The 12,715-nt window shown below is 40.6% G+C and overlaps 1 protein-coding gene across 1 annotated transcript in view; it reads right to left on the bottom strand.

Moving 5' to 3' along the window:
• The window catches only part of MYO3A (myosin IIIA), a 230,374-nt gene that overhangs the window by 34,833 nt on the left and 182,826 nt on the right, over window positions 1-12,715 (bottom strand). The window contains exons 28-29 of the mRNA XM_078074084.1: window positions 10,857-11,760; window positions 8,701-8,845 (exon numbers count right to left, since the gene is read on the bottom strand). Of these exons, the coding sequence (XP_077930210.1) occupies window positions 8,701-8,845; window positions 10,857-11,760 (1,049 nt within the window). The remainder of the gene's footprint in view (window positions 1-8,700; window positions 8,846-10,856; window positions 11,761-12,715) is intronic.

Raw genomic sequence — 12,715 nt, 5'->3', positions numbered from 1 at the left:
AGGATATGAAATTATAAATATACATGAACTTACCATGTTGATTATACTATTGTATTAACTATGCTATATAATTTCTCTTTGAATTGATCTCATGTAGCTAAGTAATATGGTGTAATATGTAAAGAAGAAATTCAGTTTCTAGTGCTGCTGATATTATTGGTCTTTTTGTGTGCATTTATTTATTTACTTATTTATTTAATTTATTTTTTATTTATTTTTTATTTTATTTATTTATTTGAGGGAGAGAGACAGAGATAGTGAGAGAGAGCACAAGTGGGGAGGAGAGCGAGAAGCAGGCTCCCCTCAGAGCAAGGAGCCTGATGTGGGACTCGATCCCAGGACCCCGGGATCATGCCCTGAGCTGAAGGCAGACGCTTAACCAACTAAGCCACCCAGGTGCCCTATTTATTTATTTTAAAGATTTTATTTATCTATTTATTTGTCAGAGAGAGAGAGAGAGAGAGCATGAGCAGGGGGAGCAGCAGGCAGAGGGAGAGGGAGAAGCTGGCTCCCTGATGGAACACTTGATCCCAGGACCCTGGGATCATGATCTGAGCTGAAGGCAGACTCTTAACTGACAGAGCCTCCCCTTTTGTATGCATTTTAATCAAAACTTTAATGGGAAGTTGGGTGGGGGGAGTCTATTGTTCATTATTCTCCTGCTTCCATGTTAGCTCCATGTCCTCTGTAGTTCAGAGTAAATACAAAGTATAGAATGGGGGGAAATAATTTGAGTGCAAAAAGTACAGCTGTTTCCATCAAAGGCTTCTGGGTCAAGTGTTTCGTCTGAACTAATTCAGCTAATTCATCAGAAATCCATACTTCAGACTGTAAACTTATGTGCGATAAATTCCTTTCTATGATTAGTATTTGATATGTAATTAAATGATCCTCACTGAATTGTTAGATTGTAAATAAAGTCATTTAATTTTATATACTGACTTTTTTCTTAAGAGACTTGGAGAGTTAGTATTACTTCTTACGAAGAAGGAGGAACAGCAAATAAACTCAGGAAGATAAGCATTGGGTGGGAAGCAATCTAACTTCTGAAATCTCTACTTTTTACCCCGAATGAAAAAATAATTCTATAAAATATATAACCCAACGTTGTTTGAGCTACCTGGCTTTCACATGAATGTAAGCATGTTTACAGACACAGGTTGACATATATTCTTGGATTTGCACATTTTGCACCTTGCCATTCTGCACAATGGCAAGGTGATAGGCAATCCTAACAAATAAAGCAGATCAAATCTGCATCATAATAACTGAAAGTATTAAGGGTTATTACATGTGTCTAAATGCCGTAAAAACTTAGAAATAAATAGAAATAAATGGAAAATTGTGATTTTTTTCCCCCCAACATTTACTCTCAAAGCAACCTAAAAGCATTTGTATTATATCCACTGTATGTGTACATGGCAAGGGACTGCTTTGATCTAGTGGTGAATTTCCTGTTGATATTATGTAAATGAAGCATGAGAATAGCAATAGCATCCTTACTTGTTAACCTTGCAACCATTAAAAAAATCACAGCCTACTGGATAGTCACAGCTTCTTTGTAAAAGGAAAGAAAGAGAAATATGCTTTTGTGTTCTCAGAATTTGTCCTGCAATTAATCTTTTTTCTTCTCTTCACAATGGTCAAAACAAATTGCCAGGTGTACCATGATTAAGAAGAAAAACATCCCCCGCAAAACACCATGCAGGGAGAAATAATGCAATGTCATTGTATACTCAGGAATACAACCGCATGTATTAAGATGTATGATCCAACGGCTATGCTCTAGGCATACATATCCTATGCTACATTTCTCTCAATAGAAATGCAAGTGCAGTTAGCACCTATCAGTTTCAATTTATTACAACTGTTATCAAAACAAAGATATAAAATAAGTAGTTCATGTACTTACCTTATTTTATTTTTAAACTTCATAACTAGCTGCTCAGTCTTCATTTGGACATTATTTTACATTGACACTTCTACATATTAAAAAATACATCACACACAGAGAGAAACCTTACAGAAAAAGGTTATAGCTTGTTAAAATTAACTTGAAAAATTTAATTATCGAGGTGCCTGGGTGGCTCAGTTGGTTGAGTGCCTGCCTTCGGGTCAGGTCACCATCTCAGGGTCCTGGGATCCAGCCCCTCAACGGGCTCCCTGCTCAGTGGGGAGTTTATTTATCCCTCCCTTTCTGCCCCTCCCCCTCCGCTTGTGCTCTCTCTCAAATAAATAAATAAAATCTTAAAAAAAAAAGAAAAATTTAATTATCTTCGCGTTCTATCCATGTTTCCTAGGGCTTTCTTTAGAATAGATAAGAAGTTCTCCCAGGCCACTTTACAGAATCCAGCTAAAGCTTACTGAGTCCTACAACAGAGTTTGGAGTAGCAAATAGTTGGAGATGCCTACAGATTTTTGAGAATCATGAAAGAATTAAAATTTCAGGTGACTCTTAGGCTTATTTTAATGATGGAATTACTTGTAAATGAGCTTGATTTTGGTTTCCCAAGTGAAATTTTTCATGGGGAGGCCCGGTTTGCCATGAAGGTCAGTACTGCAGGGGTGGCCTGATGAACCTGTGCTAAGAGTGCATCACCTAAATCTGCCTCCACAGGTGAGGGCAGCTGCTTGCACTGTGGGGTGCCAAATTTGGCGATTAGTATTCTGATGATCTAAGGAGACAGGACTTCTATATATTATAAGAACCTTTTTACCCGGGGCGCCTGGGTGGCACAGTCGGTTAAACGTCCGACTCTTGGTTTTGACTCAGGTCATGATCTCAGGGTTGTGAGATCAAGCTGGGCTCTGCGCTAAGCATAGAATCTGCTTGAGTTTCTCTCTCCCTTTCCCTCTGTCCCTGCCCCCTGCCACGCTCTCTCTAAAATAAACAAATAAATCTTTTTTAAGATTTTATTTCTTTATTTGTCAGAGAGAGAGAGAGAGTGCGTGCATGCACAAACAGGGGGAGCGGCAGGCAGAGGGAGAAGGAAAAGCAGATTCCCCACCGAGCAGGGAGCCTGATGTGGGGCTCAAACCCAGGACCCTGGGATCATGACCTGAGCCAAAGGCAGACACTTAACTGACTGAGCCACACAGGCATCCCATAAATAAAACCTTTTTTTTTTTTTAAGAGCCTTTTTTTCTGAATGGAGGGGTTTAAAATCAGATAATATATAAAAATCAGTAAACATTTATTTTATTTTATTTTATTTTATTTTTTAATTTTTTTATTTATTTGACAGAGAGAGACAGTGAGAGAGGGAACACAAGCAGGGGGAGCGGGAGAGGGAGAAGCAGGCTCCCTGCTGAGTAGGGAGCCCGATGTGGGGCTCAATCCCAGGACCCTGGGATCATGACCTGAGCCGAAGGCAGACACTTAACAACTGAGCCACCCAGGCGCCCCAAAATCACGTAAACATTTAAAGAATGTAATGTTACATTTTTTGTTTTTATAAAAACCATAGGTTCAAATCTTCACTCCACTGGCCACTATACTTTGTTCTACTGTAATTCTTGAAGGGAATTAAGCAGCTTCCTGGCCAATTAACAAGTAGTTATTGAAAGTCTACTGTGTGATGAATGTAAAATAAGTAGGGTAACAGAAAAGTGAGTATAGAATCATATATGACATTGTCCTGCTTGCTTGGGGTTGAAAATCTATTTGAGGAGGACAAAACTAATCTACACAGAATAACTTTGAGGATAAGTAAATACTGACTGTGGTACTGATAATCTACTCCCTCCAACAAGTGTGCACCTGACTACCTGTGTGAAGTTTGTGATGTCAGCAGGTGTAGGAAGATATGTAGGAAAATCACTAGAACTGGAGAAATAGGGAATGGGTTATGGGAATTCTTGGCTTAAATGTGGTTAGGAGATTGGCAAACTTGCATTGTTTTATAAAGAAAACCAGAGTCTAAAACTTAGAATAGAGTTTGCCTATCCTGAGGTAAGAGAAGCACATCTAAAGGTAAAATAATGGATCTAGAACCACTGCAGGGATTAAATATTGACAGTTGACAAAGCAATATCTGGCCCAATTTTTGACCTCAGTTGGAATTCTTTAAACTGTATTTGCCATAAACTTTCATAAACTATTCAATAAAATTTTTTTAGAAAGTTGCATAGATCATTTAAATACATGAATATAGATGATATCCAATGATAAAGCCTAGCAGATGTTGTGGGTGAAATTTTCCCCAATGTAGCACAATGATTATTTGCATCTCCTTTTCCATTTGTATCTATTCTAACATTAAAAAAAAACTCTGGGGAATTTATTAAGTACTTGTCAATGCATAGGATTTCAGTGGATATTTTATAATTCTCTTCTTACTTGCTCTGTCAGCATCATTCTACATGACACCCTAAAAACCTTCGTCCTGGGCCTTCTAGGGTACTGGGCTCCCCAGTGTTCTTCCCACCTCTCTTGTTGCTCCTCTATGCTGGTTCCTCTCTCCCTGATCTGTATGTTTCTGAACTCTCACTCTAGGCTCTCTTCTCTTCTCACGGTCAGTGGACTTCCTGAATGATCTCGTGGCTTCTGTTGCCATGCACTTATCCACCTGCCTAGCTGGCAGGTCTTCTATCGACTAACATTTGCTTCTAACAGTTCACCTCTTCAGCCACCACTGCATCTAAACCACCATCATCTCTTGCTGGCCTTCCATGTGTATGCTTTGTGCCATCAAATGCTATCCCTACAATGCAATTGGGATGATCTTTCAAAAATGCAGTTGTCTATCGCAGGGTTGAGTTTTCAGTGTACAACAATTCAGATGTACAAAAATGTAACTTGATTTTCCTAAAACTAGACTTAATTTTTACAACTTAGTGCTCATTTCCATTTTCTAGCATTACATTATCATTATTTTTAAAAGATTTATTTATTTGAGAGAGAGAGAGAGAGAGAGTGCACGTGCATGAATGGGGGGAGGGGCAGAGGGAGAGAATCTCAAGCAGGCTCCCTGCCTAGTGCGGGGCTGATGCGGGGTTGGATCCCATGAACCATGAGATTATGACCTGAGCTGAAATCACAAGTTGGCGACTCAACTGACTGAGCCATCCAGGAGCCCCAAGTGTTCCATTATTTTTAATGAATCTGAGTTAAACTCAGTCTCTTTCAATTTTCTTAGTGTCTTATGAGTAAACTTAGTCATTTTAGGTTTCTGACCCTCCTCTTTTCTCCCCGGGTCCACATCCAAGCTGGGGGTGGGGGGCTTTTGCAGCAATGAAGCTAGTCCATCTGCTCTGTAGCTACTCTTAGATTTTCATCGGCATCTGCTGAGAGTAACTACTATCTAGTCTCTGGTCACTGGCATCTACTACTTCTGCCAATGTCTTCCCTTTCTCCTTGGTTCTGGGTTGTCAGGTCCGCCCAGGTCCTTCTGTCTTTAGGCCACTTCACTCTCTCTTGTAGGCTCTTCCCCTGCTACTCTCTGGGACACAGGACAACTCAGGTGTTTGCCAAGTTAGCTTTAAAAAAGTGTAGTAGAGCATGTAACCTCTCTACATGTGCATAGAACAAAAAGGCTCTCCCTCTAAACCTGAAGTTAAAGAAATGTCACTGAATTATAATCCTTTCCATATAAGCTAAAAATTTATTTCTGGTATTTTTCTTAGGTCCATTTAAAAAAATGTCAGATTGAAGAATAAAGTGAACTAATTCAACTTTCTAATAATATTCTGTTGCTTTAGATCTCTTCAAAGTCTCTGAAAAAGAATTTTGAGAAAGAAAAACAGAGTTGGAAGCATCATACTTCCTGATTTCAAGCTATATTATAAAATTATAGTAATCAAAAGTGTATGATGTTGGCATAAAAACAGACACCAAGATGAATGGAACAGAATAGTGAACCCAGAAATGAACCCAAGCATATATGGTCAACTAACTTTTGACAAGGGCACCCAGAAGACACAAAGGGGAAAGGGTAGTCTCAACAAATGGTGCTGGGGAAACTGGACATCCACCTGCAAAAAAATGAAACTGGACTCATCTTACATCACACAAAAAAAAACCTCAAAGTGGATAAAGACTTAAACTGAAACCATAAAAATCCTAGAATAAAACACAGGGAAAAAGCTCCTTGACATTGGCTTTGGCAATAATTTTTTGGATATGACACCAAAAGCTCAGGAAACTAACAAAAAAGCTTCAGCACGGCAAAGGAAACCAGTGACAAAATAAAAAGGCAATGTATGGAATCGGAGAAAGTATTTGCAAACCAACTATCAGGTAAAAAGTGAATATCAGATGAAGAGTTAATATCCAAAATATATAAGGAACTCACACAACTCAATAGCAAGAAAACAAGCAACCCCAATTTAAAAATTGGCAAATGACCTGAAGTGACATTTTTCCAAAGAAGACATACAAATGACCAATAGTATATGAAAAGGTGTTCAATATCACTCATCATCCAGAAAATGCAGATCAAAATCACAATGTGATGTCATTTCAACATCTGTTAGGATGCATATAATCAAAAAGGCAAGAGAAACAACTGTGGCGAGGATGTGGAGAAAGGGAACACTTATACACTGTTGGTGGGAATGCAAACTGGGGCAGCCACTATGGGGAACAATATGGAGGCTCCTCAAAAAATGCAAAATAGAACTACCCTATGATCCAGCAATCTCACTTCTGGGTACATAACCAAAGGAAATGAAATCAGTACCTCAAAGACATATGAGTAAATCTGGAAGACATTATGCTAAGTGAAATACGTGAAACATAGAAAGAAAAAAAAATGCATGATCTTATATGTAGAATCTAAAAAAATCGAATGCATGGAAGAAGAGAGTAGAACTTTGGTTACCAGCCACGGGGAAGTGGGGGGAAATGAGATGCTGGTTATAGGGCACATGGTTGCAGTTATGTAGAATAAATAAGTCTAGAGATCTAACATAGAGCATGATGATTATAGTTAATAATACTGTACTGAATACTGGAAATTTGCTAAGATTGCTCGCATCACACACACACCAAATGGTAACTATGTGAAGAGAAGATATGTTAAGTAGCTTGACGGTAGTAATCATTTCGCTATGTGTATTTTGTATCACATCATCACGTGGTACTCCTTAAATATAGACATTTTTGTTAAACACACACATAGACACACACACACAGAGTCCCTGAGACGTTTAAAAGTGTAAGTCATAGCAAAACATCAGTAGCCTCTCCTTCCTTCCTATCTCCCCCTCCCTAGGAAGCTACCTCTCCACCCCACCCCTCCCTTCCCCTTAAGCACAGGGCTGAGCTGCTTACACAGGGAACACTGCCTGGTTTCCCTTGCTTCTCAGACACTATCAGGACCTCACTACCCTGCACTCATCAGGGCTGCGCACATATAACCAAGAGAAAAGCTGAAGTCCCTGCCTACCCCCCTCTGTCAGCAGGCCATCTGGGCATGTGTCATAGGAGGCCATCAAACCAGTGGGCATCTGGGCTCCGACTTGTTAAGTTGCTTCTTAACAGCAAGGGGTTCTGGGCCAGGGCCTAAGAGCAGTGGCTAGAAAGGGCCAGAGAGCCACTTCTTTTTTTTTTTTTTTTTTAAACTTCACTACAGCTTTTGACTTGAAAATAATGTGGCAGGATAATTGACCGAAACATTAAGATATTTTCCCTCCCTCCCCTATCAGACCAATAGCCAGGCTCATCTTAGGATTTTCCTGCCTAAGGGATTTTCACAGAAGCTGCATGAGATGAGCAGCATTTCCTGTCTTTGGCAAGAACCAAACTCATTGCAGAGGTGGTGCCAGGTGTCCAGGTGGAGGGAGGGGGCAAGGTGGCAAGAGAGTGTGAAGCCTCAAAGAAAGTGAGGGATAATAAATACAGATCTCCCAGACAGAGGTCAGCAGGGCTATCAGTGGCTGCCCCTGGGGGAGGTGATAAGGCGGCAGAGAGGATGGCCACCTAGAGCATGTGTGGACCAGCTGAAACTCCCAACTTGACCATTTCCAGGTGCCTCCTGCAGTTTCCAGGTACGAGAGCAGCACAGTTCCTGACTTGAAGGGGTCATGAGGCCAGTGAGGAGATGGGTATCCCAAGAGTAATTATGTGGGCAAATAACTAGTGAGCTCAGACTCTACTTGATCCCTTCGTGGGTGTATAAGGTCATAGGGCCTTTGCACAACCTTGGAGAGGGGAAAGCCTGATAAATACTGAGTCTGAATCCCCTACCAGTTTGGTGAAATGGGGGCACAGTGTGACTTAGGTTGATCAGAAGAAAATGTAATAATGCATTTGGATTTGTACATCTGAATGGAGATGTGAACCTTCCATACTCTACTTAAGGTTGCAGACACTGACAAAAGGAATAGATATATTTTATTTTTTACTCCCTCTTATCAAACCTGCAACCTGCCCCACTCCCCCAAACTCCATCCCTTTCTATTCCCTTCTGGTGACATATGCCAAGTTCTTGTTAAAGTCTATATAAAGGAAAAAAAGAAGAAAAAAAAAAAAAAGAAAAGAGCGGAGAATGAGGTCCGAGAAAGTAGGAAGTGTGTGGAACATTCTGGAAAAGTTTTTATATACATTTGAGAAATGGAATGAAATGAAGGTTCTCCCCAAAGCAGTTAGAACATAATTACCTCAAACCTGCCATAGAATAAAGGTCAGAAACTAATAAACCAACAAAGTATCTGGCACTGCCTTTCCCTTCAGGAGGTTCTAACTCTACTGATTTTTACCTGAGAGGCACTGCTGAGAAGAAATTCGTCTATTAATTGGCTTATGAGGATAGACACCCAGATAAAGAGGCTTCAGTTGCTGTGACAAAATCATTTCATTCAGTTTTTTCTGCAGAATGAAATATTCTTCAGATAACTTTGATATCTAAAAAGAAGGTCATGTGTCAGATTAAATCAAGGAAAAGAATTCAGAGGGCTCCACAGGTACCCCGGGGTCTGGCAACTGCCTGATTGACGGTCCCGGGACTCTCACGTACGTTTTCTCCAGAACCCACCCTGACCCTGGTCTGAAAACCGAGGGTCTGGAAAAGTCCTCCCCTGACCAAGCCTCCTCCCACTTTGTGCCACTTGCGCATCTACTCACATTTTCCATTTAAACCTGCCAAACATGTCATGCTACGTGAATGTTCTGTCCTGATCAACTCCTCCCAGCGTTCCTGAGACCTGGCTTCTGTCCCTAACACTCTGTAGCCATTTAGTCCGAAGAACCCCTCTGTTGCCTTGGATTGGGTTAACCTCATCCTCTCCTTTCCAGTGTTCTCAGCCTCACTTCAGGCCACTCTCCTCTGGTTCCTCCCTTTCCATCTGGCCCCTCTGCCTCCGTCTGGGCTGCATCTGGCTCTGTTAACACAGCTGTCCTGCTGGGTTGCACACGGGGCCCCTGCTTTTCTGCCTCTAGCTTCGTCCCTGTGGAGCACTGAATCTACTCCTGCGACATTATTAGCCAGCTCTAGCGAGATGACTTGGTAATTCTGCATCTCCTCAACGTCTCTGACGTAAAGCAGGTCAGGATTCAAATCTCCAATCTGGTCTTTAGTGTGAGAAAACACATGCACCAAGGAAAGGAAGGACCATATGTATATTAAACTATTTCCATGTGCTTAAAAAAAATAGAACAGGAAGGGGCTGGAAGAGCTCTAGGAACAGCCAGAAGTTGGAGATGTTTGGGTCACACCTGTAACATGAAAGAGGTGTCCACGAGCCACTGTCAGAGACAAAAAGCAGAGTTTAGGGACCCACGAGTATTAGGCAATCCCTCTTTGATCTAACTCATGATGAGATTTCCTTCCTTCCTTCCTTCCTTCCTTCCTTCCTTCCTTCCTTCCCTCCCTCTTTTTCTCCTTCCTACCTTCCTACCTTCTTTCCTTCCTGATATTTCTTTCCTTCCTTCCTTCTTCTTTTTTTTTTTCTTAAGTACACTCCACGCCCAGCATGGATCCTGATGTGGAGCTCGATCTCACAACCCTGAGATCAAGACCTGAGCTGAGATCAAGAGTCAGACGCTTAACCGACTGAGCCACCCAGGCGCCCCTAATGATATTTCTTCCATGGTTTTCTATGCTATTGATTATCCTGATAATGCATATTAACTTATAATATGCATTTTAGGGGTCATCTAGTTAAAATCGTTCATTTTACATAAAAGAAAATAAAGGTGCCCACATACAAAGTGATTTTCTTAAGGTCAAACACCTAGACAGAAAGCAAGATCTGGAATTGGCATTTCCAGGAGCTGCTCGCTGTGGTCTCCCTCCAGAGTACTGATTTATCAGTGTTCAATGCACACCCCATGAGAAGCCCTAAAGCCATCTGCCCCCTTCTAGAAACAGCTGAAACATGCCTACTCATGGCACAAGATATTCTCCAACAGGGAATCTTTCTTTGTGGGTTTTCTTTATGGTTCCTCACTGTCATGACGTAACATGTAGATTTTCATCTTCATTGCACATATGTCTGAGTATGGCTACAAGCCTAATTTTGACACCTAGTGATGTCTGCTCAAAATTTGGGGCAGAAAAAGCATAGACTTCAAAGGATTTATAAAACTTTCTTTTTCCTTTATAATGAAAGATCTCAGATATGGAAATTCACATTGTCAAATGTGAGCATTTTAGTAAGCTGTATAAACTGATGACTACTAGTCTCCTTACTACACAAGATTTCTATCATATCTTACATTATTTCTTACGGCACATTGTTTAAAAGAATTATAGCTATTTGAATAGCAAAACCCTTGAGACATTACAAAAGAGGTTTGCAGTTTCATAAAAACAGATGAAACAGCGTATCAGTTATCAGTGAACTATAGGTTTACTTTAGTTACTGTGTAGTTCCCAGAGACTTCTACTAATAAATAAATCTGTTTATTTACATACCTGTTTTGAAAAGATGGCCAAATCACATGCTTCTTTCTCTAAAACTGTTTTTGGGTCTTTGTCATTCTTTGTCCTGGAATTACAGGATTCCTCATGTTTTGTGGGATAAGAATACAGATCGTGAGTATTTCTTGCTACATCGGTCGGTGTTGCAACAATCTTTTGGTTTTTAAAAGAAGACACCCTGTCCTTCCTTAATTGCTGCCTCCTCTTGTAGCTCCGGTATTTGCTCTGAATGAACACTGCTGATCTGTCTTCTTCCTGAGCTCGGACTCTTGCTTCGGCCTGCCTCTCTCGGACCATCCCCGGCCTCAGATGGCATCTCTGCTGGCTGCAGGCTGGTGCCTTCTGGGTCACTACTGATGTCTTCTTTTCCTTTTCCTTGCTATTTGTGTTTTGATAGACTGACTTTTGGCTAAGACTAGGTTCCAAAGTCTTTCTAAAAGAAGGCTGCTTTGTCTCATTCTCCACTGACCGAAGTCCTGGGTAGCTTGGCCTTTCTGATAGGGCCTTCCTTTCTAGATATGCTGCTTTGGGTTCTTCAGAATTCCTTTCCTCTGCATACCTCTGGTAGTAATTCTGGACCACAGTTTCCTCCTTCTCCACTTTCCTTATCTTACTGTTCTCTTCCAGGTCTTTCATATACTTCTTTTGGGAGTGTCCTTCTGCCCAAGGGTCCCCCACTAGATGTGGTTCTTGCTTAGCCTCTTCCTCAAACATGTTATTCACTTTTTTCTGAGTTTGATATCCTCTGTTGTTATTTTCAATGGCCAGAGTGCCTTCCTCTTCAGCTTTGATAGTAGAAGTCTTCACTACAGAGGTACTTTCTTTATTGTTTGGAGCTGGAATGACTGTTTCATTAGTAGAAACTGCATTTTCTATCTGTTTCTTCACAGAAGATTCCCTGTGTAAAACAGATTGCATCTGAATATATGATACTAAACTGGAGCTTACTTACCTCTTCTGGCTATAGCTACATGCTACATGGTGTTGGGACAATAGTAAAGGGGCAAAAAAAGCTCAGAGTAAGAACTTCTCAAGTCACATTAATCATGTGCTTCCCAAATGTTCTCTCTGGTGGCTGCTCAAATAATGATAAAACCAGTTCCAACTTAGGATGAGAAATATCCTAGCATATTTTCACCTAATGAGGCATCAAAATCCTGGGAACTTCATCACTTCAAAACATGTCTTTTTCAAAAGGAAGTACCTACAGTGAGGAGAGGTTGTGGAAAATATGCCTAAATTTGAGACTAGCAAGCAATGTACATTCACTAGGCTGACGTGCTGTATTTCATAAGCTCGAAGTCTGCTGATCACAGGGAATATTGTACAAAATTAAAGGGAAGCAGTGTCCCTGCTACAGTTCATGATCATATAATATGTTGACCAAAATTGCACAGTTGTTACTTTACCAATATCCTTCCAAAGTGATTTTCCCTTATCTTGAAGATAACATCTCTCTACAGCTCTTTTTTTTTTTTTTTTAAAGCCACATAGCCTTTTTTTTTTTCTTTTGGTGAGGACAAAACCCTCACAAAAGCAGTATGGCCTGAAAAGCGTGCTAAGGTACAGTGAAAAAGTCATAACCTGATACCCTGACATATCCTGACATGCTACTTGTGGGTGTTTTGCCAAAAACTTTTCATTTTGGCTCAGGAAAGCCAGGAGAGAGTTTTGGTCTTTTGCAATCTGTACAGAAGGACCTGTCTTGAAGTTGAACTTGGAAAAAGTTACTGGAACTCAAATTTCCTAATTCCCCTGGCTACTTCCTAGGCCTACGATAGCATCTTTAGGTTTATGCAAGAGGCATAACAACATTGGGCCAGAGAACTAGATGGGGTACCAAGAACCCATAA

The sequence above is a fragment of the Halichoerus grypus genome, chromosome 6, assembly GCF_964656455.1.
Source record: "Halichoerus grypus chromosome 6, mHalGry1.hap1.1, whole genome shotgun sequence".
In the NCBI taxonomy this organism is placed as follows: domain Eukaryota; kingdom Metazoa; phylum Chordata; class Mammalia; order Carnivora; family Phocidae; genus Halichoerus; species Halichoerus grypus.
Note: the sequence above shows the minus strand (reverse complement) of the source record. Positions and strands in the feature narration are given on the sequence as shown.